General features: G+C 45.2%; 1 protein-coding gene across 3 annotated transcripts in view; it reads left to right on the forward strand.

Moving 5' to 3' along the window:
* DCP1A (decapping mRNA 1A) overlaps positions 1-15246 on the forward strand; it is a 61058-nt gene extending 45812 nt beyond the window's left edge. The window contains exons 7-10 of one of the 3 annotated variants that reach the window (XM_032648831.1): positions 6028-6777; positions 8742-8807; positions 10740-10958; positions 11263-15246. In XM_032648831.1, the coding sequence (XP_032504722.1) occupies positions 6028-6777; positions 8742-8807; positions 10740-10958; positions 11263-11343 (1116 nt within the window). In that variant the 3' untranslated portion in view covers positions 11344-15246. The remainder of the gene's footprint in view (positions 1-6027; positions 6778-8741; positions 8808-10739; positions 10959-11262) is intronic. The other 2 variants (XM_032648833.1, XM_032648832.1) reach the window with 2 other exon arrangements.
* Positions 15247-25157: the final 9911 nt, after the last annotated feature.

Below are 25157 nucleotides of genomic sequence, written 5' to 3' on the forward strand. Positions count from 1 at the left end.
GCACTCTGCATTGGGAGTGTAGAGTCTTACCCACTGGACTACCGGGGAAGTCCCATTTTTTAATATGAAGTAGATTTCATACCATTAGAAATACCAGTTTGGGGGACTTCCCTGGTGGTCCAGTGGTAAAGAATCCACTTTCCAATGCAGGGGACTCAGGTTCGATCCCTGGTCAGGGAACTAAGATTCCAACTAAGATCTGTGGGGCTACCAAGCTCTCGTGCCTCAACGCTAGAGCCCGCCCTTGCGCCACAACTACAGAGCCCACAAGCTCTGCAGCCTGCACACCACAACTAGAGGGAAGCCCACGTGCTGCAACGAAAGATCCCGCATGCCTCAACAAAGATCCTGTGTGCAGCAACTAAGACCTAACGCAGCCAAAAGAAAGAAAGAAAGAAAATAAATAAATATATATATTTTTTTAAATGGAGGATTTAGAGAGACTTTAAAAAAAAATACCAGTTTTTTTCAACAGTCTTAGATGTATATATTAATTCAGTAAATATTTATTAAATTTATACTTCAAAGTAAGCCCTGTTTTTCTATACTGAAATAAACATTATCATCAAGCCCCATAAGACATTCACCATTCTAATCATCTTGGAAGGTGATTTTTTTTTTTAATATTTATTTATTTATTTGACTCTGTCGGGTCTTAGCTGTGGCATGCGGCATCTTTCCTTGCGGCGCGCAGACTCAGTTGCAGCCCGTGGGCTAAGTTGCCCTGCAGCATGTGGGATCTTAGTTCCCTGACCAGGGATCAAACCCATGTCTTCTGCATCAGAAGGCAGGTTCTTAACCACTGGACCACCAGGAAAGTCCCTAGAGATACCAGTTTTTAAGTGTAAGTGTAGAAACATTTCACATGTAAATGTGGGTAATGTTAGTTGTTCAAAAGTTGATTTGTGTTCCACTAGATAGGTAAAAATTGCTACCTGGATCATGTCATTTATGAAGCCTAAGGTGTATTTCATGGTGAGGCATCTCCATGTCCTATTGTTTGATTGCTCCTTTTATTATAACGTAAAATAGTATTCTTCCCTGGAAAAGACTCTCAAGTTTCTGCAAGATAGTCCCAATGTGGTCTGTGTTTTTTAAAGTAGGTATGTCTAAATGTTGGTTTGCGCGTGTTTATATATATATATATATATATATATATATATATATACACACACATATATAAAAGAATATGGTGGTTAAGATCTACGTAATTGGGAATTCCCTGGCAGTCCAGTGGTTAGGACTCCGTGCTTCCACTGCAGGGGGCACAGGTTCAATCCCTGGTTGGGGTACTAAGATCCTGCATGCCGTGTGGCATGGCAAAAAAAAAACTACATAATTTGCATTAATGAATAAGAATTAGTGTAGTTTTCCAGCACTTCTTTTGCCAAGCAGTCTTCACCATTTTGTTCTAAACATGATTTGTGAAAAAGGAATTAACACAACTCAAAAATGGGCAAAGGGGTGACTTCCCTGGCAGTCCAGTGGTTAAGACTCCGAGCTTCCACTGCAGTGGGCATGGGTTCAGTCCCTGGTCTGGTAACTAAGATCCTGCATGCTGCATGATGCAGCCAAAAAATAGTAAATAAATAAATAAATTTTTTAAATGGGCAAAGGGCTGAATAGAAACTTCTCCAAATAACATACACAAAAGGCCAAGTGTTATGGTAATGTAAAATGGTACAGCAGCCCTGGAGAACAGTTTGGCGGTTCCTCAAAAAGTTAAAATGTGGAATTGCCATATGATGCAGCAGTTCTGTTCCTGGATATGTACCTGAGAGAATTGAAAACAAGGACTAAAACAGACACTTTTACACTAATGTTCTATGAAGCATTATTCATAACAGCCAAGAGGTGGAAACAAATTGTCGATCATCAGATGAATGGATAAACGAAATGTGGTATATACATACAATGGAGTGTTATTCAGCCTTTAAAAGGAATGATATTCTGGGAATACCCTGGTGGTCCAGTGGTTAGGATTCTGCGCTTCCAGTGCAGAGGGCACAGGTTTGATCCCTGGTTGGGGAACTAAGATCCCGCAAGCCACGAGGCGCAGCCAAAAAAATAATAATAAAAATAAAAAGGAATGAAATTCTGATACCTGCTACAACATGGATGAACCTTGAAAACATGCTAGGTGAAATTAAGTCAGTCACAAAATGACAAATATTGTATGATTACACTTAAACAAGGTAGGTAGAGTAGGCAAATTTATAGATACAGAAAGTAGAATAGAGATTACCGGGGTCTGTGGGTGGGGCATTGGGGGTGACCGGGAGAGAAGATAGGGAGTTGTTTAATAGGTACAGAGTTTCTATTAGGGTTGATGAAAAACTTGTGTAAATCGACAGTATTGTGAATATTCTGAATGCCACTGAATTTTACACTTAGGTATAAATATGGTTAAATATGGTTAAATTGGTAACTTTTGTTATGTATATTTTACCATAACTTTTAGAAATGGGAAGGGGGAAGGAATTGTCTCTCTGCTCATCAGCAGACATTTATGATGCCAGGGATCCAAAAGTGAGTAGATCACAGTGTTCAGCCTGGGGTTGGAACCTATGCATTCTACTACAGTTATGTGGTCTGGACAGAGAGAAAGAGACATCTGTCCCATATCAGAATTCATTGTCTATTTCGGATTACTTTGAATGGATTTGAAACATTACCAGTGAATTCTGAACAAACAGCTGTGTCTTTAATGACTCCTTGCCTCAGGGAACAATGGGGTGATTTATAATAGCACAGCCTCCATATCCCATCAAGTGGTTTTGTTGTTATTATTTTGCATTATAGGGGATGATATTCTAAAAGGATTTAATAGATTTTTAATATCCCCACATATTATTTGATATTCTTTAAAACATATCCACACACAGGTTTATCATAATTGCTGTTAAGAGTATATGTGGGGCAATGTGCTCACCAGTCCCGCAGATCTGTCTCTTGCTTCAGCAGTGTTTGGACGGAAGAGACCCAGGGACGCCTCTTGCTCCAGCCTCCGACCACCCTCCAACCTTTTTTCCAGTCGCAACCTTCAGAATCAGCCACTCAGCTATCCTTGGCCACCAGGACCAGCTAACACCATTTTTTGAGCATAACTCCTTATTACCGATCAACCCTGAGCTCCCAGATTCGTCAGAATTATTCCACCAAGGTGGAGGCTGCCATCAGCTGCCTGGTCAGCATGCATCTGCGGGCCTCCTACACCTACCTCCTCTCCGGGCTTCTATTTCAACCACGACAACGTGGCTCTGGAGGACATGGGCCACTTTTTCTGTGAATTGGTGGGGAAGAAGTGCAAGGGCGCCCAGCATCTCTTGAAAATGCAAAACCAGTGTGGCAGCCGTGCCCTCTTCGAGGGCATGCAGAAGCCATCTCAAGATGAGTGGGGTACAAACCCAGGACACTTTGGAAGCTGCCATTCTCATGGAGAAGAACCTGAACGAGGCCTTTTGGATCTGCATGCCCTGGGTTCTGCCCCAGACCCCCACCTCTGTGACTTCCTGGAGAGCCACTTCCTAGATAAGGAGGTGAAACTCATGAAGAAGATGAGTCACCGCCTGACCAACCTCCGCGAGCTCTTTGGTCCCCAGGCTGGGCTGGGCGAGTATCTCTTCGAAAGGCTCACCCTCAAGCATGATTAAGAGCCTCCAGAGCCCAGTGGCCTTTGAGGAGCCCCTCTGGTGTCAGGGCTTCTGCCTGAAGCCCCTCTCTGCAGCCACTAGGCAGCTTTTTAACCACCCTGGACCCCCTCTCCCAAGCCTTGGACCAAATGGAAACAATAAAGCTTTTTGCAGCAAAAAAAAAAAAAAGACTGTATCTGGGTTCATATAATGATGATAATAGCCAACTCCCAATTATTGAATGCTTGTTGGGCACCAGACATTATATCGAGAGCTTAATTTTTACAACAGCTCTGTGAGGCAATTAGCCACAGTTGCCCTCAGTTTTCAAATGAGCGCACTACATAGAAATGCTGTAATTTTACGAGTTAACAGCTGGGACTTGAACCTAGGTACTTGTTATTTCAGACCCTAAGCTCTGCAGTTTTCCAGAAGTAAAAATGTAAGGATATTAAACCATATAAAGTCTTTTGCAGTTCTTCACATCCACAGTTTATGATGAGGTGTTAGTGCTGCCTAGTATTTAGAGTGAGACTGAATCTGGAAAATCCCTTGAAGTGCTAGAAAGTGTTGTGACAAGACAGTCTTACTAGTCTCACTACAGCATTGTTAGCGGGGGCCTGAATGTGCCATGTGAGAGTTCCTTCACCTAAACAAAGCCTCTCGTCACATTAACTTGCCAAGATACATTATGTTAGCTTTAATATTAATAGAATTCTCTTCATTGACTATTTTCTAAGATATAATGAATGATTTGGTACGAAGTTGTAATTTTTTACAACTGGAGGAGGCTTCTGCCTCTTCCTCCACAACAGCTATTCCGCACCACCTACGCTCTCCCGGCCACCTCTCTCTCACCCAGCAGGTGCTTCTGCCCTCACACCAGGGAGAAAGTGCACAGCGGCGCCCCTGAAACTTTTTCTGTCCCTCGTGTGTAAGCTCCCCTGCATCCTCAGTCCTCCCTTCCCTGTTGTCTCTCAACAGAGGGGATCCCTAATCCCCTTCCCTTAAGAGCCTGCTGCCCAGAAGCTCCCTCTCTCTTCTTCTCCCCACCCTTCACAGCCCAATGCCCCTGGCACCTGGTTAACACCATTAATTATTTGTCAAATGGACGCAGCAAACATTGGGGGAAAACTGAGCTGGTTTTCCTGTAGAAATGGGATCATACCATAGTGTTATCATCATTGTATTTCAGATGCAGTGTACTTTAAGGCCTTTATAGACTTTCTGGGGCCCTGAAAATCATGTGTTTTCAGTGAATTTTTTTTCATGTAAACAACTAAGAAGTCCATACACTTTAGGGATAAAACCATAAGTTGAGGCTGCTTGTGTTCTCAGAGTACTTTGTCTCCCATGAGAATGTAAGCTCTGTCAGGGTAGGACTCTTTTTCATTACTTCCTGGTATGTCCTTTGGGCCCAGGTCAGAGCAGAACCTGCCACCCCGTGCATACTCAGCAAATGAAGGTTAAATGAATTCAGCAATACTCCTTGAAGGGAAGGGGCAGGAAAGCTCCCAAGTGGGAGGCACGAATATTTCTCCTTTGAGTCGTTGCAGTGGCGTCAATAAACCAGATCACTAAACTATATGTAAATGTAACGTGTTCAGGCTTAAATGCTTCGCTTTTTCTTAAGGATTCTGTGATTCGGGAGTAGGAAGGAGGAATGGCTAGCTATTTAAAAAATGGTTAAATTGCAGGGGCAAGATCACGGTAGGGGATTAAGAGGTACAAACTACTATGTATAAAATAAATAAGCTATAAGGATATATTGTACAGCACAGAGGACATAACCAATATTTTATAATAACTTTAAATGAAGTACGATCTATAAAAATATTGAATCACTATGTTGTACACCTGTAATTAATATAATGTTGTATCAGCTATACTTTAATTTTCTTTAATAGTTAATTTTATTTTCTGGTATTTGAGGCCTAGTCCTCAAGGTGCAGTGCCTACCTTTTAGTCAAAAGTCATGAAAATAAAGGTATGATTGCTTGATCAGCATTTGGTCCCTCTGTCCTCTTGAGTGTAATTTCCCTACCATGTGTGACTGACATAGGGCAATTAGGCACAATTAACTTTGAAGTAAAGTAATTGCCCCTTCACCTTATATCTGTTTGCCAACAAAAAAAAAGGTGAATTCTAAGCTACCACCTAGAGTCCGGAAAATTGGAATTTTACTACTAATGCAGATTTCTGTCCACCACCTTGGGGAGACCAGATAGATGTACCTAGGCCTTAATCCTGAGGACATCTTCAGTTTGTTCCATTTCCTATTTTCAGACTCCACCCAACCTTGCTTCTGCAAACTGTTCTGGTTGATGGAAAGGAAGTTTAGATGCGCTTGTTTGCAAGAGATTTCTTTCATTGGGTGGTTTGATTTGTTTTTCAGTCTGCTCCGTCTGGACACAAACATCTGACAGTGGAAGAATTATTTGGAACCTCTTTGCCAAAGGAACAGCCAACAGTTTTGGGTCTGGATTCAGAAGAAGTGGAGAAGCTGCCAGGAGATGCCTCCCAGAAAGAGCCCAGCTCGTTCCTACCATTTTCCTTTGAGCCAGGAGGGGCCCCTCAGTCGGAAAACCTGGGTGTCCATCCTGCTGCCCACCACTCAGTCCAGCCTGAAGTCACCACCCCGGTGCTAATCACTCCTGCCTCCATCACACAGTCCAGCGAAAAGCAGGCCCCAAGCTATACGATCCCGTTGCACCCTGTGCTTAGTCCTACTCTACCAGCAGAAGCTTCTACTGGACAGGCTCCCCCAAGCCTACCCCGAAACACCACCATGATGCAAGCAGTGAAGACCACACCTAGACAGAGGTCTCCACTTCTGAGTCAGCCAGTCCCTGAGCTGAGCCACACCAGTCTGACTGCCAGCCAGAGCCCATTCAGGGCCCCGCTGAGTGTGACAAACACAGCCAGTACATCCCTCCCAAGCGTTGATCTTCTCCAGAAACTCAGGTTGACCCCACAGCATGACCAAATACAGACACAGTCACTTGGGAAAGGTGCAGTAGCACCCAGCTTTTCTGCAGCAGCTGGCCAGCTGGCCACACCTGAGAGCTTCATAGAGCCTCCCACGAAGACAGCAGCAGCGAGAGCCTCAGCCTCCCTGAGCAACATGGTGCTTGCTCCCCTTCAGGTACTGGCAGGAGGGTGGGTGGCTGTATCTGGGTGGGATGAAACTGCAAAGACCTGGATTTTAATTGACAGGAGACAGTTGTTTAAAGAGACAGCTGTTGAGTGTGTCAGGAGCTAGAAGAAAGGAGAGAGAAGCCCTGCAGTGATCAGCCAGACCATTGGTAACTGGTGGTGTAACTCAATTCACTTCCCAAAGTTATTTCAACTGATAAAAGCTAAGAAACAGTATTTGTATTTTCCTTCTCGGGTGTACATTTTAGGGTTTTTTGTTTATTTTTGCCTAACAGTTCCAGAAGTTCTTATTTGACTCGGGACCACGGATCCAGATTATCCCAATCTTTGTTCCATCCCTGGCTCCCTCAGTACCTCTCACTGAGTGCCTGCCTTGTGCCAGGAGCGTTAGGGCTGCCATCAGACCATCCCAGATTTGGAGGTCTGGGGTCAAATAAAGTTTCCTCAGGAAACTGATGTTCAGCTGAGATCTGAAGACTCAGTAGAGGTTAGCCAGACCTCTTCTAGAGGTAGGAAGAGTATGTGGAAGCAAGGAAAATAGCACGTACAGAGGCCTGGACATGAGAGGGCATTTGCTGAACTTGCACTGTGGCTGGATCTACATGGGAAGAAATGTAGGGGAGCAGGTATTTGTTGATGAGCAAAACTTTGTAAATTGTGTCAAGGAGTTAGAGGTTTGTTCTAAGGGCCCTGGGGAGTCTTTTAAGTGCTTTGAGCCAAGGGTGGCTTGCCGGGAAAGGAGAAGATGGAAGTAGAATGACCCATCAGGAAGGAGGCTGGGGCAGTCACCCAGGCTTGAGCTGGTGGGGGCCTGCACTGGGGAGTGTGGACCCGTGGATTTTTTAAGAAGCAGGGTCAGTGGGACTTAGTGGTGAAGTGGGTGTGGGGGTGAAGAAGAGGCTTGTCCCTCAATTTATAAGGTCGGTGAGTTTACAAATGAGGAAGTCAGGTCAGAGTTGGAAGTGACTTGTGCAAGGTCACAGAACTGAAAGGGGGTAGAACCTTTCAGGGTTTTAGTCTCATGCCCTTTAATAATTATAATCCCCAACTCTTAACATTTTACCAAATAATATTATATAGAAGAGCCCATCATAATAATTGAATATTATTTCTTAGTTAATGGAGTATTTTTTCCATTCCATTGAAATTCTGTACAGAAAATGAGGAAACCTAGTGTCCCGGTTACATCATTAAATTGTCATTTTTTGCCGTTTCTATCTGCAGTATAAGGAGGGGAGAAAATGTTCTGTTTAACAGTTAGGTATCACACCCCTGCAGTGTGTCTGCTGCCACTGTTCCTGTTGTTCTGGAAGTACAACCAGCAGTGGTGAATGCCACCCCCTCCAGATTTTGCCCTCTGGGATGGCACCCTGCTCTCCAGCATGCCTCCTTGCAAAGGAAGCTTATAAACATGTACATTTTCATTTATGTGGCAGTATTGAATTTTAGGACCTTGGGCTTTATTGAGTTCCAATATATTTGCTCTGCACAGGAGGTTTTTTGTCTCCCAGTGAATGGGGATAAAATTTAACATGTGGAATTGTGACTCTGTATGAAGACTATTTAGTGCCACCTGTCCAAAGTTTAAATCACCTTATCAGGAGGTATCACACTGCCAGGATCTTGCATCTCTACAGCCTCAACAGCAAAAATAGGCTTGGGCTGTCCCAGCTCTTATAAGAGACACAGGTTTCAGCTTTTTCCTTAGAGACACTTTCAAGGCTTTGCACGCACCCCTGTTCTCGGGTGGAACTGAAGGGGGTCGGGTACTGTCCCAGAGCTCTCACCCTGCATCGTCACAAGTTCTGGTCAGCCTCTCCCCTCAGGAGTCTAGGAACCAGATCATGTCTGAACTATTCCTTACTGCTGCTAACCTGGATTTTTCCACAGTAACTAAGAAATCTTAATTGAAACTTGCTACACCTGTTCATCTTTTCTTTGTAAACGTTGCAGTCTATGCAGCAAAACCAGGATCCTGAAGTTTTTGCCCAGCCTCTGATGTTATCCAGTGCCATCCCGGTAAGGATTCCCTTTTTCTGAAGAGCACAGTATGTTTAAGTTCTTCTGCTGAGTGTGAAGTAAAACACTGTCACTTGAGTGAAAAGTTTTAGCTTTCAAGCCTAGGCCCATCTTAGATGCCCCCTCCTGCTCCCCTAGGCAGAGTTCATTGCTGTGGCTTCTGTAGGCCTCAAGGCATCTGTCTGCAGTGATGTCTTCCCTGACTGTGTGTATGGGAGGGCAGGGTGGGCCACAGCAGGGGCACTCACTCAGTGTTTGTGAATGGGCGACTGCTGAGAGCAAGTCAGCCTGGTGCCTATGAGTAGGAGATTGTCTTTGCCCTGGAAGAGCTGTGGTGTCTCAGTAAACAGAGGGCAGCATCACTACGATGCTCTCATTGGCTTCCCGTTGCTCTGACGACAAAGCCTCCCAGGCCTGTGTGCTCTGGGTCTTGCTGTGTCTCCCCTGCCTCATTTTTTAAAAGTTGCCCTCATCTTCCATTACCTACCAGCCTTGACATGCACACTAATTTTTTTCAGTTCTTAAACTTTTACATTCCTTTTGCCTTTGAGCCTTTACACCGCTCCTCAAGTCTCAGAATTTAAAGTATAGCCAGCTTCTGACTGGTCTTGTTAACGGGTCTTTTCTGTAGCTTGTCCTGCTGCATGGTGATTGGCGGAAGCTCTCAGCCTGGTGTTGCACCAAAAAAACAAACCAAATGGCTCAGAACCCAGAAACCACATTCTCAAAACTATGGCAAGCTCTTGGCTATTTGTAAATGAGGAGGGTGACAGATAGGAGGAAAAAAATATATAGCTCTCTGTTGATTGTATCAAAATGTGAGAATTATTTAAAATACTAATTATTACTCTTTTGTGTATTCTAATGGTTAGCCGTTATTAGCCCAGAAGTACATCTAAATGAAAGGAGATAGGTATTAGATTTATGTTTTTAAAAATGTATCTTTGGGGGCTTCCCTGGTGGCGCAGTGGTTGAGAGTCCGCCTGCCGATGCAGGGGACACGGGTTCGTGCCCCGGTCCGGGAAGATCCCACATGCCGCGGAGCAGCTGGGCCCATGAGCCATGGCCGCTGAGCCTGCGCGTCCGGAGCCTGTGCTCCGCAACGGGAGAGGCCCCAACAGTGAGAGGCCCGCGTACCGCAAAAAATATATATATATATCTTTGATACCTGTAATGGTATAATAAATACGTTGAACACCACCAAAGAAACTAAGGCTCAGGGTTTCCATGGTGGTCCGGTGGCTAAGACTCCGCACTCCCAATGCAGGGGGGCCCAGGTTTGATCCCTGGTCAGGAAACTAGATCCCACCTGCCACAACTAAAAGATCCCGCATGCCCCAACTAAGACCCAGTACAGCCAAATAAATAAATATTTTTTAAAAGAAAGAAACTAATGCTTCATATAACTGGGTTTTTTAAATTCTCTTTTTATTGGAATAAAACTTATATATAATAACATGCAGATTTTTTAATTGAGTTTTAACATACATATATCCCTTGGGTAATGACCCAGCCAAGGTATGTAACATTTCCATCACCTCAGGAAGTTCATTCACACCCTCTTCCAGTCATTTCTGTGCCCCTCATGGAAAAACTTTACATGTTTGATGTATCACAGGACTGTTCTTACTGTGCATACCCTGCTGTTATTTATCAGGTCCCCCTTCTGTGATGATCGGGCCTGGCTTCTCATAACAACTCTAGGGCATCCTTCTCATGTAAATGGACTCTTTATCCTTCAGCTAACAAGCTTCCTAACCAGACGTAAAATGCCCAGATGCTGCTCCTGAATGTTTATCTGAACCCCAGATAGTTAGCACTGGACTCTGGGCTCCAGTCTCCTGCTGCTTATGCTTGTTATCAGGCGTCCACTACTCCACGTGGCTGCTGACTTCCACACTTCGGTGCAAAATGACCATTGTTCCCCTGCAGGTGGCAGGCCCCCCACTGGTTCCTGCAACAACTTCAGCAGTGTCCTCAGTCCTGCTGTCCCCAAGTGTTTTCCAGCAGACAGTTACAAGGTCCTCAGACCTTGAGAGGAAAGCAAGCTCCCCTTCTCCTCTCACTGTTGGAACATCAGAAAATCAGAGAAAGCCTTCCATTATCCTCAGCAAGTCTCAGCTCCAGGATACATTAATACATCTAATTAAGGTATGTAGGATATCAATTTCGTCTTTGAATTTCATTCTTTAAAAATAAAAAAATTGTATGACTTCTTAGAAAATCAGCTCATAAAGAAAATTCAAGACTAGCCAGAACCAGTGTTTCTCTCTTCTTGGGCATATGCTCCAGGTGGAAAAAGATCTGAGTGAATTCCAAAATATTAATGGTTATCTCTGGGTGGTGGGATTCTTTGGGTAATTAGTTATACAAATCATGTATACAGCTTCTTCCTAAGCAGTTATCAAGAAAGTAAGCTCTAGTGAGGTGAATGTGACATTACCATCTCTTCCAGAATGATTCCAGCTTCCTCAGTACGCTTCATGAAGTCTACTTGCAGGTTCTGACCAAGAACAAAGACAGCCACAACCTATGACTGGAGCAGAGTCGATCCGAAGGCAGAATGGCGACCTCAGAAACAATAGGCCTCATCATGGAAACTTCTAAACAGAACATTGAGTTTTGAGAATCCTGAAATTGAGCCTATGAGAAAGAGACTCATTCCTTAAGAATGTTTTTCAAGTGACGTTCCCAGTGATAATGGAGGTTTCACTGTGAAGCATCACCAGCAGACCTTTGTTTTGACAAAAAAAAAAAAAAAAAAAAAAAAAAGACCATTGTGTTGAGTTGTGTGGGTGTTTTCATCAGATCTAAGCAAGTTTGTGAAATAAGGAATCTGATTTTCAACTCACTTTCACGTTCAAGGTCTTAGGGAAAAGGGGTCACCAGCCTTGCAGCAGTCAGAGTTCAGCCCAGTCTGCACCCCTCTCCCCTCCACTCCCCCCCCTAAAAACGTGAGCATTGGGCTGGTAGTCAAGTTCAGAACAGAGCAGAAGTCAGCTCTGTGCAAAATAGCTTCGTGTTTTAAGGGTCAGAGTTTAAGCTGGCAAATTAGGACTGATTTGTTCAAGTGAAGTATGTTTTATATGAATGCCTCACTTGGGCCTTAAAAGTTCTGAAATTTCTTAATTGTGTTTTGTTTTTAAGTGTCCCCAGTGCTGCCATGTAGCAGGCTCCCAGTGTGGGGATACATTGGAATCGGGCCCTGCAGGCCCTGTCATGGTATGGGAGCAGGCGTGGCACACCTTTGAAATAAAGGCTGGGACTGGTAAGGCCCGAATTCTATCAGAAATCTTCACTTTAAGTTACTCTCCAGTGGTTTTGAAAATGTTACATTTGTGTGTGAATCATAGCCTTATTTTCCTTTTCTGTCTAAACACAGTGAGAAGTCATTGTTAATTGTTTTCCTTAACACTTTGACAAAAGGACCAGTGGACCAATCTGACAAAGCCATTCTGGTTCCATTCCTCAAGTCTACTGAGAATAGTTTTAAAGCTATGCAGAAAAGGGAGCTGTTATTCACACTGCCCTTACTTTATTATAGAATATGGAGTTAAAAACAAAGTGTGAAATTCAGAACTTTACCAATGTATTCCTAGGCTGTGAGTACTTTTGCAGCCCGAAGTGTGAAAATATGTAAAGATGCTTTGTTATGCTGCTATTGATCTGCCATGATTTATATTTATTCTTTTATGGCATGTAATGGTGATTAGTAATATTTTAATGTAGATTTTGATTTATTTCAGCAATAGTAATTTTAAGATATTCTTTGAATGAAAATGTCTTCGTTTCTATGATACAGGTCATTTTGTAGTATTTAACCAATTAAGATGCACTGCTTACTTTTCTGAGCACTATTTAATGATGGGGTAAAACCCAGTTGGCTCAACCAGCTAGCATAAGGATTAGCTGTGAATAATGCTGACAGATGTAATGGTTCCTCGGGAACAATCATTTAAGCTTTAATGGTAACTCAATCATAAGTCCACAGATTTTTTTTTTTCTAGCTGAGATTTTAGAAAATTACTTGTGAATTACATACTTGTTTTAGTTTGCTCTTAGTTTTTTAGCATAAAGAATACCTTGATTGGCTTTTGTTAATCTAAACATGCTTCCTGGGCCACTTTTCTGCTTCCCAATTTAGTGTCTTCTATTGCATTTACCTAGTTATTTGTGAATTGCGCAGAAGTCAGGGAAGCTTTTAAGTTCTCATACTCCATTAGGAATAGTTTGTTTTCAAAGGTAGTGTGTAAATTCAGCAACCAAAAATGAATTGCTTGCGTGTCACCTGGGAAAGAGAAAGTTACAGTAAGACGTGAAGTGTTGCTGACACCAGGAGATGGTGTCCAGGGAGCCACATGACTGTTCTCAGAAAACAGTTGCCCTGGCAGGTTTGCTCGCATCCCAGGTGTAGTCTCAGTGGGCTTTGGTAAGCGGAAGAATCGAGGGATTCTTGTTATGATAGACATTTGAATTGAAATGATGATTTGAGTATGGACAATATTACGAGAGAGTTGAGAGAATATCCTGAAGAGGGTCTTTAATCAAACCTGTTAATTTTCACCCTTTAATCCAAGGAATGAATATGACAGACAGTAAAGAGAATCTGTGATAAGGTTTCCTTAGTGTGAAAGTAAATTTTTAAGTGCCCAAGTCATGGAGACTTGAAAAGGGTAAACCTGTTTCAACTCCCAGATTTATGTATTCAAAGCATTTTGAAAATTCAGAAGCCAGAAGTCCCCCGTCATGATGACTAGGAAGTTCAGGCCAGAATGAGTCCCTAGAGAAGTCAGGCCAAGCCTGAACAGTTGCAGTTGGATGACCCTGGCCCGAAAGTCGCAGTTCAGTTGCCTTATTCCTCATTCAGGCTTCTGTCCAGAACCTCATGCTAGTTTAGGTTGCATGTTTACATTGCTGCAGTGACTTTACTGGAATCTTAGTTTTAAACCTTAGTTGAATCAAAACGGACACCAAAACAGAGATGCTTCTTGCTAGGTTTGCAGAACTTCAGGTGACCTGCATTTAGGTCACCGTGACTGTCTGTATGCCCCCCACCTCACCTGGGTGGGTGGCACTACTCTTCTTTAGTTGTAGTTAATGTGGTGTCTTTGAATGGACTCCCACCTCCCAAACAGCCTTGCTCCTTTCCTTTAAGGAAGAAGCTCCTCCTCATTGTGCATCTCTCCCGAGGTTTGTAAGGTGTGACTTTGAATCCTAGGTTTTCAAGTGACTGTCAGTTTCAGAAGCATTCATGCCGTCTGCATGTGAATGTGAGTGTCCATGGCTTACTTTGGAAGGCTTTTGGGAGTGGGGTTTTGTTAAGAGCCCAAGTTGACCTGGGTCCTTCTCTGCCGGAGGATGCACAGGCTAAGTTTAGAATATGACCCGATTTTGCATGTCAAGAATTGTTCTTTTTCCACCCATGTTTTCTTGTAAAAATTTTAAACCCCATCAAATCTTCTACTAGGTAAATATTTTTAAACCACGCAGCTTTATTACTCTCCTCCCCAAAGAATGTAGTTTGAAATTTTCTCATTTTGGTAGTAGAGGCCATAACTGCCATTGTATTACTAACAATGCAACATGAAATTGAAGGTGCCTAACTGCTTAAAAAACAAAATTAGCCATCATACTGTAACTCTGGGGAAAATGAAACACAGAGGAATGAGAGGCAGCACAGGCACGAGTGGGCTCAGTCCACGTGAGTGAAGATGAGGAATCACAGGGACGTGTGTCCTGCATTCTTGCTGCGCGTTTGCTGCTGAGCACGTGTTTCTTTCTTACTTGTCTTTGGTTTTCTTCAGTTGTATTCAAAGGGCCTTCTGGAACCAATAGTGCCCTGTGTTTTCAGGTGTCTAAAACGTTAAGATCTGAAACAAGTAAAGCAACTTACACTGAGCTTTTTAAAGCTGTGCTTGAGAACATTTCCCTGAGTGGGCCGGGGCCTCAAGGAGCCTGTTTTTCAGCAAATTCAGCAGGAGAGATGTGTGCAATGTTTCACTCAGTTTTGTGTTTGACATCTTCATTTGAAATGCTATGATGCAATATCGTTCACTTTGAATGGGGAAAATGCAAAATTGTGTTTCCCTTTTATCTGTGTGATTCCTAAAGAAACGTGTTTTTAACAGTATGTGTTCTAAATGGTTTTTTATTCTGTATTCCTGCTTTGGCCATGTGGCTCTCATGACCTTCAGTGTACCAGAGTCTCAGCACCCTGAAATGTGAGCATGAGAAGCTCTGGGGTTACAGCAAGATTTTTGTTCCATGAGCGCAATACAGCATCATTAACATTTTTAATGGTATGGATTTTATACCATCCGTGTATGTTTGCAAATATTAAGTTATTACCTGTTTTCAGATGAGCATTTTTCATCCTAAATTTTATATGTTTGCAAATATATTTTTTTAATAAAAGTTCAAAACCAAGTTTTAGCACCTACTAAATTTTAATTGTGTTTTTATTGAATTTACAGAAATAGGAACTTTTGAATGAGTTGCTACACTTTTCCAGAGTCTCCTACTGCTGAGAGGGAGTGAGGTGAGAGAACAAAACAACTCCATTTATTCCTCTGAGTTTTCCCCAGATGGAGGGTACAGGTTTAATCATGACCAAAAACACTGTTTTACAGGGGACTTAACCTTCCAGGTCACTTCCCAAATTCACTCAGTTTATGTGTGTTGAGTTGTCATATGTGCCAGGCATCTAGGATGATAAGGAAGGAAAGAGGGAGGGAAGAAAGAAAAATGTCATCATTATGGGACATAGGGAAAAGGAAAAAAGTGTTAATCATATATCTCCCTAGTAATTGTTCACATTAAGTGTGTTTCCAAATGAAATTCTCTCTAAAATGTTTGTTATACCTGCCTGCTTTTTTAGAGCAGAGCATATGCTTAACCCTTGCTTTATGACTTCTGTACACACACCCCAGTCATCATTAATGCATGCTCATCCAGCACTTAAGCATTGCTGTCCATTATTTTCCTGATCTTCGCAATAACCCATTTTAGGGAGAAGGGAGTTGAAGCCGAGAGTGACAGGACCTGCTGCTTATTAAGCCAGTACTGAGTTAGGGACCTGAAGCCAAGCAGACCAGAGGGCTGGTCTAGAACTTCTTTCTTGACTCCATCGCCTCCAAGATAAATTATTCTAGCTTGCTTTCTATAATTCCTTAGGTCACACATTACCACTGTTTAGTAAAAGCTAGTGTGACCTACTCACGTGCTGCTTTTCAGCTGTCATGACCTAGGAAACCAGGTAACCAGGTTCATTGGAATTTCGTGAAAAACTAAGGCCACTGGATCGTGAACAAGAGCCATAGGGTTTGGGATTTTAGGCTTCCTGGTTGTTTCTAATGATGTTTTCACTCACCGTTTATGGATCCTGGTTCATGCTGTTGCTAAAAGATACCTCGTCTTAGGCTTCCCTGGTGGCGCAGTGGTTAAGAATCCGCCTGCCAGTGCAGGGGACACGGGTTCGAGCCCTGGTCCGGGAAGATCCCACATGCCGCAGAGCAACAGAGCCCGTGCGCCACAGCTCCTGAACCTGCGCTCTAGAGCCCATGAGCCACAACTACTGATCCCCGCGTGCCTAGAGCCCATGCTCCGCAACAAGAGAAGCCACCACAATGAGAAGCCCACGTACCGCAACAAAGAGTAGCCCCCCCTCTCCGCAACTGAAGAAAGCCCACATGCAGCAACAAAGACCCAATGCAGCCAAAAATAAAATAAGTAAATATTAATTAATTAAGTGATTAATTTTAAAAAATACCTGGTCTTTGAGTAAGTGTATGAGTTAGAAATTGCTGAGGCTTCTGTGTTTGTCAGAGCTACAAGAACCAGCTTGTCTCTCCTGGATGAGCAGCTAGAAATCCGGCCATGGGGCTTCCTCTAAAGATGAAGCCAGGTTCTTGGAAAGCTGAAGGGAAGAGCAGCGAAACAGTCACTAAACCAAGCAAACGCTGGAGCCCAGCCTGCATTCTCTCCTTCAGGCCGTGTCTTTTGGGGTCTCTGCTACCCCCAAATGTAATGGGAAGACACCAACAGGTTTCTAAAGGGCTTAGATCAATTCAAGATTCTCCACCTGTCTAAGTTTGCTGCCACGCTCATGCAGACGGAACCCATGGCAGGGCGGGCGGGCAGATGGGGCTTACATATATCTCTTCAGGTTCACCAGGCAAATTAGCTAAAAGTAAAGCTGACTACTAAGAGATCTCTTATGCCCGGCGGTAGAATGGCTCGGAAGTAGGTGATACAAAGGCCGCATGACAGTCACATCATGTTTCACAGGCACTTCTTTCACGTAAGTTGGAATATATTTGAAGTACAGTCCCACAAGTAATCATAACCGACGTTTGTTGTGTGCTGTGTGCTCTATGTGTATTCTTTAACCCTCCCCACATCCCTCGGAGGTGGAGGCCATTCAAAGTGCAGCCTTGGGAAAGGGCCACTCACGACACCAGCTTCCTGTCATCCTGGGAAGGGGCAGAGGCCCTGGCTGTGGTTAGACTGACGTCAGCCCATCAGTCTAAAAAGGGCCCCAGAATTTGGAGCTGAGAAGGCGGCCACAGTCCACAGGAACTGCTGCTTGCTTACTACGTTCCTGCCCCTCCAGAAAGATGGGTCTGGTACTGCCTGAGCCCTGGCAAAGCTCTAGAGGCACCCCCAGCAAACCGCCCGCCATGTTCTGTGGAATTTCTCAGTGTTGGCAATAGCGCCCTGGCTTCTGAAGCATGTACAAAAATCTGGACCCCTACACATTTTGCTAACGAAGCCCCGTTTTGTTGTTTCTATATCTGACATGTTCCTGCCCCCACAGACTGCCCCTCCCAGCCTCTCCCAGGCAGGGGTCTTTCCCCTGGACAGAAGGGCTGACATCCTCTCCCGTCCTGCTGGCACCGTGTTTGACCCTTACCCCGACAGGCCCCCTGATGGGAAAGGGGACGCTAGCAATGTTGCCGGCCAACACCCCCATTTCCTGTGTGGTCTCCACCCTAGCAGGCACCTCACCCCCTTTTAAACAAATATTTTGTCATTTCACCTTTACCATTTTGACCTAGAATTCATAGAGAATGTAACCTATGCCTACATAATTTTTAAATAAGACCTTAACTGTGATCTAAAGGAGAAGTTTTAAAGTAATTTATAATCAGATGTTCCATATTAAATATGGAAATGCTTGGGCATGACTACACAAATTCTCAGAATGCCCCCGTAAATAGGAGCCCTGGTCTTCACTCTGACACAGCTCCCCTTCACCCAGAAGACGACCGCTCTCCCACAAAGGGCCCGTCCAGGGCTGACACACCTGGGAGCCAGCTCCCGCCCCGCTCCATCGCCTGCCCTGACTCACTGGGCTCCTGCCCAAAAGGAGACTGAGGAGCTGTTTGCGCTCCAGCCCAAGATGGCAAGGTTATTAATTAACATTTCCCAAGGACTTTGGAGCCCTTAACTGATGGGCCAGTGCGTCAACCTCAGAGAAAGGTAGGAGGGAAGGTGGGAGAGAGAGAGACACACACACACACCCTATTTGTTGATCCCCATCTGACCCTTGGGGCTGGGGGTAGCAGCTATTCTGTCCCAGACTCAGTGCTGGACACTATGGGCACAGCCCCACACACGCCTACCCTGTCCCCTTAGCCTGGGCTCCGTGGTAAACTGCGATTTCGGGAGCAGGGATGCACGTCACTCTGTGGAATAGAGTGACTTTGACCGTCCTGACCACCTGGGGGACACATGTCATTGCCTCGTTTTCCAGGTGAAGGAACTGACAACTGAGTGATTTGCCGAAGGCCATCCATCCAAGTTCACCCAGCTAGGGGGCAGCAGAGGCAAGAGTTGACCTGGAAGTGTTCCGTTCAAACCTCCCTCTGGGTTTGTGGAACGTGGAAAAAGCTCTCGGGTCCCTGGAGAATTTTGAAGCACGTTTGGAAATGACAGTGGCGTTGCTGCCAGTCACCTGTTGTTATCCCTTCCACCCAGGTATGGCTCTTCAGAGGGCTTTCTCAGCCCTAGGCCGGGGGTGGGGGGGTGGGGGGTGCATGGGAGTGGCTCAGAGGCATCCTGCCAGGATACTGGCCGAGCTGGGAAGCCGAGGTCCAGATCTGAAATGCGTTTATAGTCTCAATTCCCATCACCCATGCCAGCATGACACAGGTACAGTTTGGTGGCAGGGAATACTGTTATTTCAAAATTTGCTGTCGGTTGTCACTTCCTCCTTGGAGCCTTCCCTGATCTGCAGTCTCAGCAGGCAATTCCTTATACAGATCACAGGACAGGGCCATGTGGCCCCTGCCGACCTGTGACCTGTGATCTGAGAACCAAGACAGGATCATCTTCTTCCCCAAACATCTAGCACAGTGCTGGCACACAGGCCTTGGTAAATGCAACAAAGGAGTGAATTCATGAGAGAATCAAAGGGTCAATTGAGGCCTCATCAAAGTCACCAGAAGGAAGGCTGACTAGATGTCATTGCTAATTCTAGGGGTGGGGTGGGGAGAAAAAGCCATTGTGTTTGGAGGGCAACCAACCTGGGTTTGGGACTTCCTGTGGTTGCTGACTGTTCCTCCCAGCCAAACACTGTTACGGCTTCATGTTTCCCAGGAGGAGCCGTGTGGCTCTAAACAGGGAAAGGATCCCTCTCCATGCCTTTCTCCAGACTGCTGCAGCCCTACCCTAAATAACCACCACTTCAGCTATTCAACAACTGCCCAGGAGAAAATCCACTTAATCTCCCCACAACAAAACAAAAATGTTCATCTTTAATATCCACAGGAACAAAAGCCACCTCTACCACCCAGCTTGCTCAAGGAAACCAGGAGATACCAGAAGAGGGAACAGGGTGACAATCTCTCCCCACTCTGTGCCGCAGGCCATGCAGGCGGGCCCGGCTGCCCTTAGAAGTGCCCTGACTGTCAATAGCACTGCCCAAGCCCCGCCTGGCATGGCACACCCAGACAGGAACTGATGGGGGCTGTTGAGGCAGCTCCCTACTCCCCACCCAGGGAGGTGCCCAGGCTCTGCTACTCAAACCGCAAGCTGCAATGACTAGGCACTTTTCCTTTGTGTGCAAAGAAAGTAGGCCTGGCAGGGCTGCGCTGGGCTCCATGCTGGTGCTCACCTTTCAGGAGTGCCAGGTGCCTGCAGCCCCGGCCTTTGGGGGTGACTCAGAGGGTCGACCACCCAATCTGGTCCTGGGATTGGCCAAGGACACACAGTGATGACCAGAAAAGAAGCCCTCTCTCCCAGAAGCAAGTGCTAGCTATAGTGAAATCACAAGTATTGTTTGACACAGTATAAACGCAGAAGCAACGTAAACGTCCAACCAAGTGGGGACAGTGGATGACCTTCCTCTGCGCCAGTAATAATTCTGGGGGAGAAAAGCATGTGGACTCTGCGGGAAAGCATTTAAGATGCACGGTGATATAAACCAGAGGGATCATGACCTTACTTAAAATATTCATGTTCATGGATGAAAAAGAAAAAAAAAGGCTGGAAGGAAATAACCAAAATGTTGTCCTTTGTGACCTCTGGATGGTGGATTATGGGGGATGAAGTTTTCCTCTTTGTGTATCAGGCAGGATACAAGCAGAGAAGCAGAACCTGTAGGTCTATATTAAAGATTTGTGGCAAAGAATTGGATTGCTCCAAGGTGGTGGGCCGAGGGGACTGATAGGTAAGTCACAAACTGCAGAGGAGGCTGGAGCTGCCACAGAAGAAGTCACTTTTCTTCTTCAACCTTTCAACCAACTGAATCAGATCCACCCAGCTATCTAGAATAATCTCTTTTACTTAAAATCAACTGATTATGGGATTTAATCACATCTACAAGATACCTTCACAGCAACACCTAGGTTAGTGTTTGATTGAATAATTGGGGACACAGCCTAGCTGAATTGAAACAGGAGGGAAGGGAGGCAGGGCACAACCTTTGAAAGAATGACATAGCCCGAGGACATGACATAAATGGATTAGAACCAAATGGGTCCAAGATGGTGGACAAGTGGACTTCCACTAGATCTTGAGCCTCAGTATACGCTCATTGTAACACATCAGTAAGCTAAATGACAAACCCACAGGTGCCATGACAGTTCCAAGGCCAACCATAAGGATGAAAAAGTGGGCAGTGGCCCAGTTCATGGAAATCCCCGCCCCTTCCCGGAATAGCTGGAATACTCCTCCCACTCATTAGCCTATGAAATTACCCACCATTATAAAAACTGACAATCCCATACCTTGGTGCCTTTCTCACCTTCTGAGATGGCCCACACTCTGTCTGTGGAGTGTTTCTCACTTCTTACCTATTACTTTGTCTCACTGAATCCTTTCTGCAATGAGACATCAAAAACCTGAGCTTCATTAAGTCCTGAAACCAGGTGTGCCATCTCAGTTGGAAGACTGGAAGTTTGGTCCGGGTTCTAGTCCCGGCCATGTGGGTTCAAGTCCCAGTCTGGGTTTTGGCTGGGTTTGAGTCCCGGCATGTGAGTTCAAGTCCCAATTTGGGGTGCACGGTTTCAGAATGACATATAAAACAGACTATCACAGTATTTTGCTATATTCTGAAATTTTCTACAAAGAACATGTGTTGTTATTTGTATAATTTTTTTTTAAGCAGTAAGTGACAAAACCACCATGAGATACCACTTTGCACCTACAAGGCTAGTTAAAATAAAAAAGACAAGAGGATGGGCTTCCCTGGTGGCACAGTGGTTAAGAATCTGCCTGCCAATGCAGGAGACATGGGTTCAAGCCCTGGTCTGGGACGATCCCACATGCCGTGGAGCAACTAAGCCCGTGCGCCACAACTACCGAGCCCGTGCGCCACAACTACCGAGCCCGGGCGTCACAACTACCGAGCCTGCGTGCCACAACTACCGAAGCCCGCGCTCCTAAAGCCCGTGCTCTGCAACAAGAGAAGCCACCGCTATGAGAAGCCCGTGCACCACAACAAAGAGTAGCCCCTGCTCACTACAACTCGAGAAAGCCTGCGTGCAGCAACAAAGACCCAATGGAGCCAAAAATAAAAATAAATTTATTTAAAAAAATTATTAAAAGATACATTTCTGCAAGAAGAAAAGTGAATCCAGAGAGAAGATTTGGGAGTAAAGAAGCAAACCCTGACTGGTTCGAGTCCCAGCGCGTAGGTTCAAGTCCCAATCTGGGTTTAAGCTGGGTTCGAGTCCCGGCATGTGGATTCAAGTCCCAATCTGAGGTGCACAGTTTCAGTACCACGCGGCTTATGGGATCTTAGTTTCCCGACCAGGGAATGAACCCAGTCCCCCAGCAGTGAAAGCACTGAGTCCTAACCACTGGACCACCAGGGAATTCCCAAGTTGTGATTTTTTTAAAAAGCAATAAAATGAGAAAGGAAGGAGAGAGAGCCATGTGCACCTGGGTTAGAGCTGACTTCTAGCAAAGTCGAGGAGCTGGTGAGTTATCCCCTGTGTCCAGGTTCCCATTCCCCACCGCTGCCTCCCTGTCATGGGGCTCTTGCCCAGTGCCCACGGTCCCAGAGTCTGCAGGTGTCCTAGAGAAAACCATCTATAAAACTCATCTCAGAATTGTCTCTTCTCATTGATTTTCCCTTTGCTCACTGGCCAAGGGGGTCTAATACCTCCTGCTGCCTACATACCACTGCCAGGAAGAGCTTACAGCTGTGAAAATGAGGGTAGCCTCCCCACCTTGAATTTGCTTTCCCCAGGCAGAGAAAGGGAAAACAAGAAGAAACCTCTGTTTGTTGTGAGAATGAGCCCATTTTACAAATGTAAGGAAACAGAGGCCCAGAAACATGCAGGGATCCACTCAAGGCCATGCAGGTCTTGGATTCCCTCCCTCTGCCCTCTCCCCCAAGCACATGGCTGAGAGGCAGAGGTGACTGAGTCACAACCAGACTTCCTGGAGAGCTGATTGCCAAATGTGTATCAAGGGCTTTAGAAGGGTTGCCACCCTCTGACCTAGCAGTTTCCCATTGAAAACTCTGGGAAAACTCCCAGCTAAGCTGCCAGGAGGACAAGGATTTAGGTACCACAGGGTACCTAACTGCAGGGTAATACATCTTGGTGAAAACCTGGAAGCACTCCAAATACTCATCACTGAGGGATGGTTAATAATGAGGACATAGCTCCATGATGGGACAATACACAGCTAGTAAAAACGATGTCTTTGAAGAATTTGGGAATGCTAATGGGAAAATGTAAATGAAAAATTTTATGTGATCCTGACAATAAGAAAACAAAAGAAACTATAGTAGCAAACACCTATTGAAGGGACCCCCACTTCTACTCTCCAGCCCCTCTCCCTGACCCTTGACCCTGTTTTATTTTCTTCAAACAATTGTAATAAATCAATATTTGTCAAATGAGGGAATTCCCTGGCGGTCCAGTGGTTAGGACTCCGAGCTTCCTCTGGAAGGGTCACAGGTTCAGTCTCTGGCAGGGAGCTAAGATTCTGCATGCAGCGTGGTGCAGCCAAAAAAAAAAAAAAAAATTTGTCAAACGAACAAATGACTTTAACAGTGGTCCTCTTTGGGTGGCATTACATACAATTTTAGTTTACTTCTAAATTTTCTATACCTTCCAGGTTTTTACAATGAGTGTACTTTACTTTTACCTTTGGAGGGGGGGCAGTGTTTTTAAAAAACAAGAACAAAAACAAAAGTTAAATCAGAAAAATCAGAGGTTCTGTGAGTTGAACTGTGTGTCATCTCACGTCCCTGGGGGCAACATTGTCAAAAGAAACTTTACCCCAAAAATGCCTCTGGAAGGAAATTGCCGGCATTGAGAGGAGAGATGGATTTATTAAAACTGAATTCTTCATCAACCTACAAGCCCGTTAGAGAGTGTCCAAGGGTGGGCCCTCTGCTACGCATTGGTGGACACGAGGCTGGACACATCCTCACACAAGGACCCATCCCAGGCCCCCACAGGCTTTGAGCCCCGGATATGAGTCAAAGACAGTGTTCTGAAGACCCAGACTGGGGTGTTACCTCCACTGCAAGCCCAGTGCTGACTTAGGGCCCCCAGCACTAGCCCAGGCCTGACCCAGGAGCCGCACGTGGGCCAGACCTGCCAAAGTGATGCCCAGTGCTGTCATTCAGGAACACAGCTGCTCGGGACCTGTTCACGCCTCATTGGTGTCCACTCAGGGGATGTGCAGAAGCACATCAGGATAGCTCTGCCCTGAATTTCATGTAGATAGCAGAGCAAGGGCAGGAGGGACCTCCCACTGGTGAGCACCCACCGCCTGGAGGTTTGCTCCCAACTCAAAAACATCCAAGGAAACAGCCTGGCTTATGAAACACAGAGGCAACTTTACATAATCATGAAGAATTACAAGAAAAAGCGCATTCATAAAAATGCATCTCCAGGGCTTCCCTGGTGGCACAGTGGTTAAGAATCCACCTGCCAATGCAGGGGACATGGGTTTGAGCCCTGGTCCAGGAAGATCCCACATGCCACGGAGCAACTAAGCCCGAGCGCCACAACTATTGAACCTGTGCTCTAGAGCTCGCGAGCCACAACTACTGAAGCAGGTGCACCTAGAGCCCGTGCTCCACGTGAAGAGAAGCCACCGCAATGAGAAGCCCGCGCACCGCAACGAAGAGTACCCCATGCTCGCCACAACTAGAGAAAGCCCACGCGCAGCAATGAAGACCCAAAGCGGCCATTAATTAATTAATTTTAAAAATTAAAATTAAAAAAATGCATCTCACAATCTCAACAGTGCTTTTTTCAAGACGGAATTTTGTTTTGCTTTTTTTTTGGATTATAAAAGTCAACAGTGTTCACTAGCACTAAATTCCAGCCAAAGAGATATTCGTAAAGTAGAAACCCAAAGTCTCCCTCAGTCCAACCCTCCAAAGTCCCCCATGGCTTGAAGTCTGTCCTTGCAGCCTCTGTTCTGCCCAGACACACTTACGAACACACACATGCATGGGTACACATGCATGCACACACACACACATGCGTGTGCACACTTTAATTTATTTTTGACAGAAATAGGATCACACTCCACCTGCTATTCTATACCTTGCTTTACTCTGTTTACATGTCACAGACATCTCCCCACCACAGCTGGACTTTCAGTGCTTCACTTAGCCCCATGGCGTAACCAGCGAGGCGTTGAACTCAGGTCTGTCCAGGTCTCCCTGATGTTTTTCTATGGAGAGTTCTCAGAGCCCCAAAACAGAATTGCCTGAGTGTCTTCTTAGAAATGCAGAGTCCCAGGCCCCACCCTAGGGATTCTGATTCAGAAGGTTAGATGTGGTGACCAGGGATTCGTGTGTAGAATAACTGTTTCAGGCAATTCTTATGACTCAGCCAACTAGGGGACTGTCATGTCTGGGATCTTCCCTTA

Source organism: Phocoena sinus, chromosome 11 (assembly GCF_008692025.1).
Source record: "Phocoena sinus isolate mPhoSin1 chromosome 11, mPhoSin1.pri, whole genome shotgun sequence".
Classification (NCBI taxonomy): Eukaryota; Metazoa; Chordata; class Mammalia; order Artiodactyla; family Phocoenidae; genus Phocoena; species Phocoena sinus.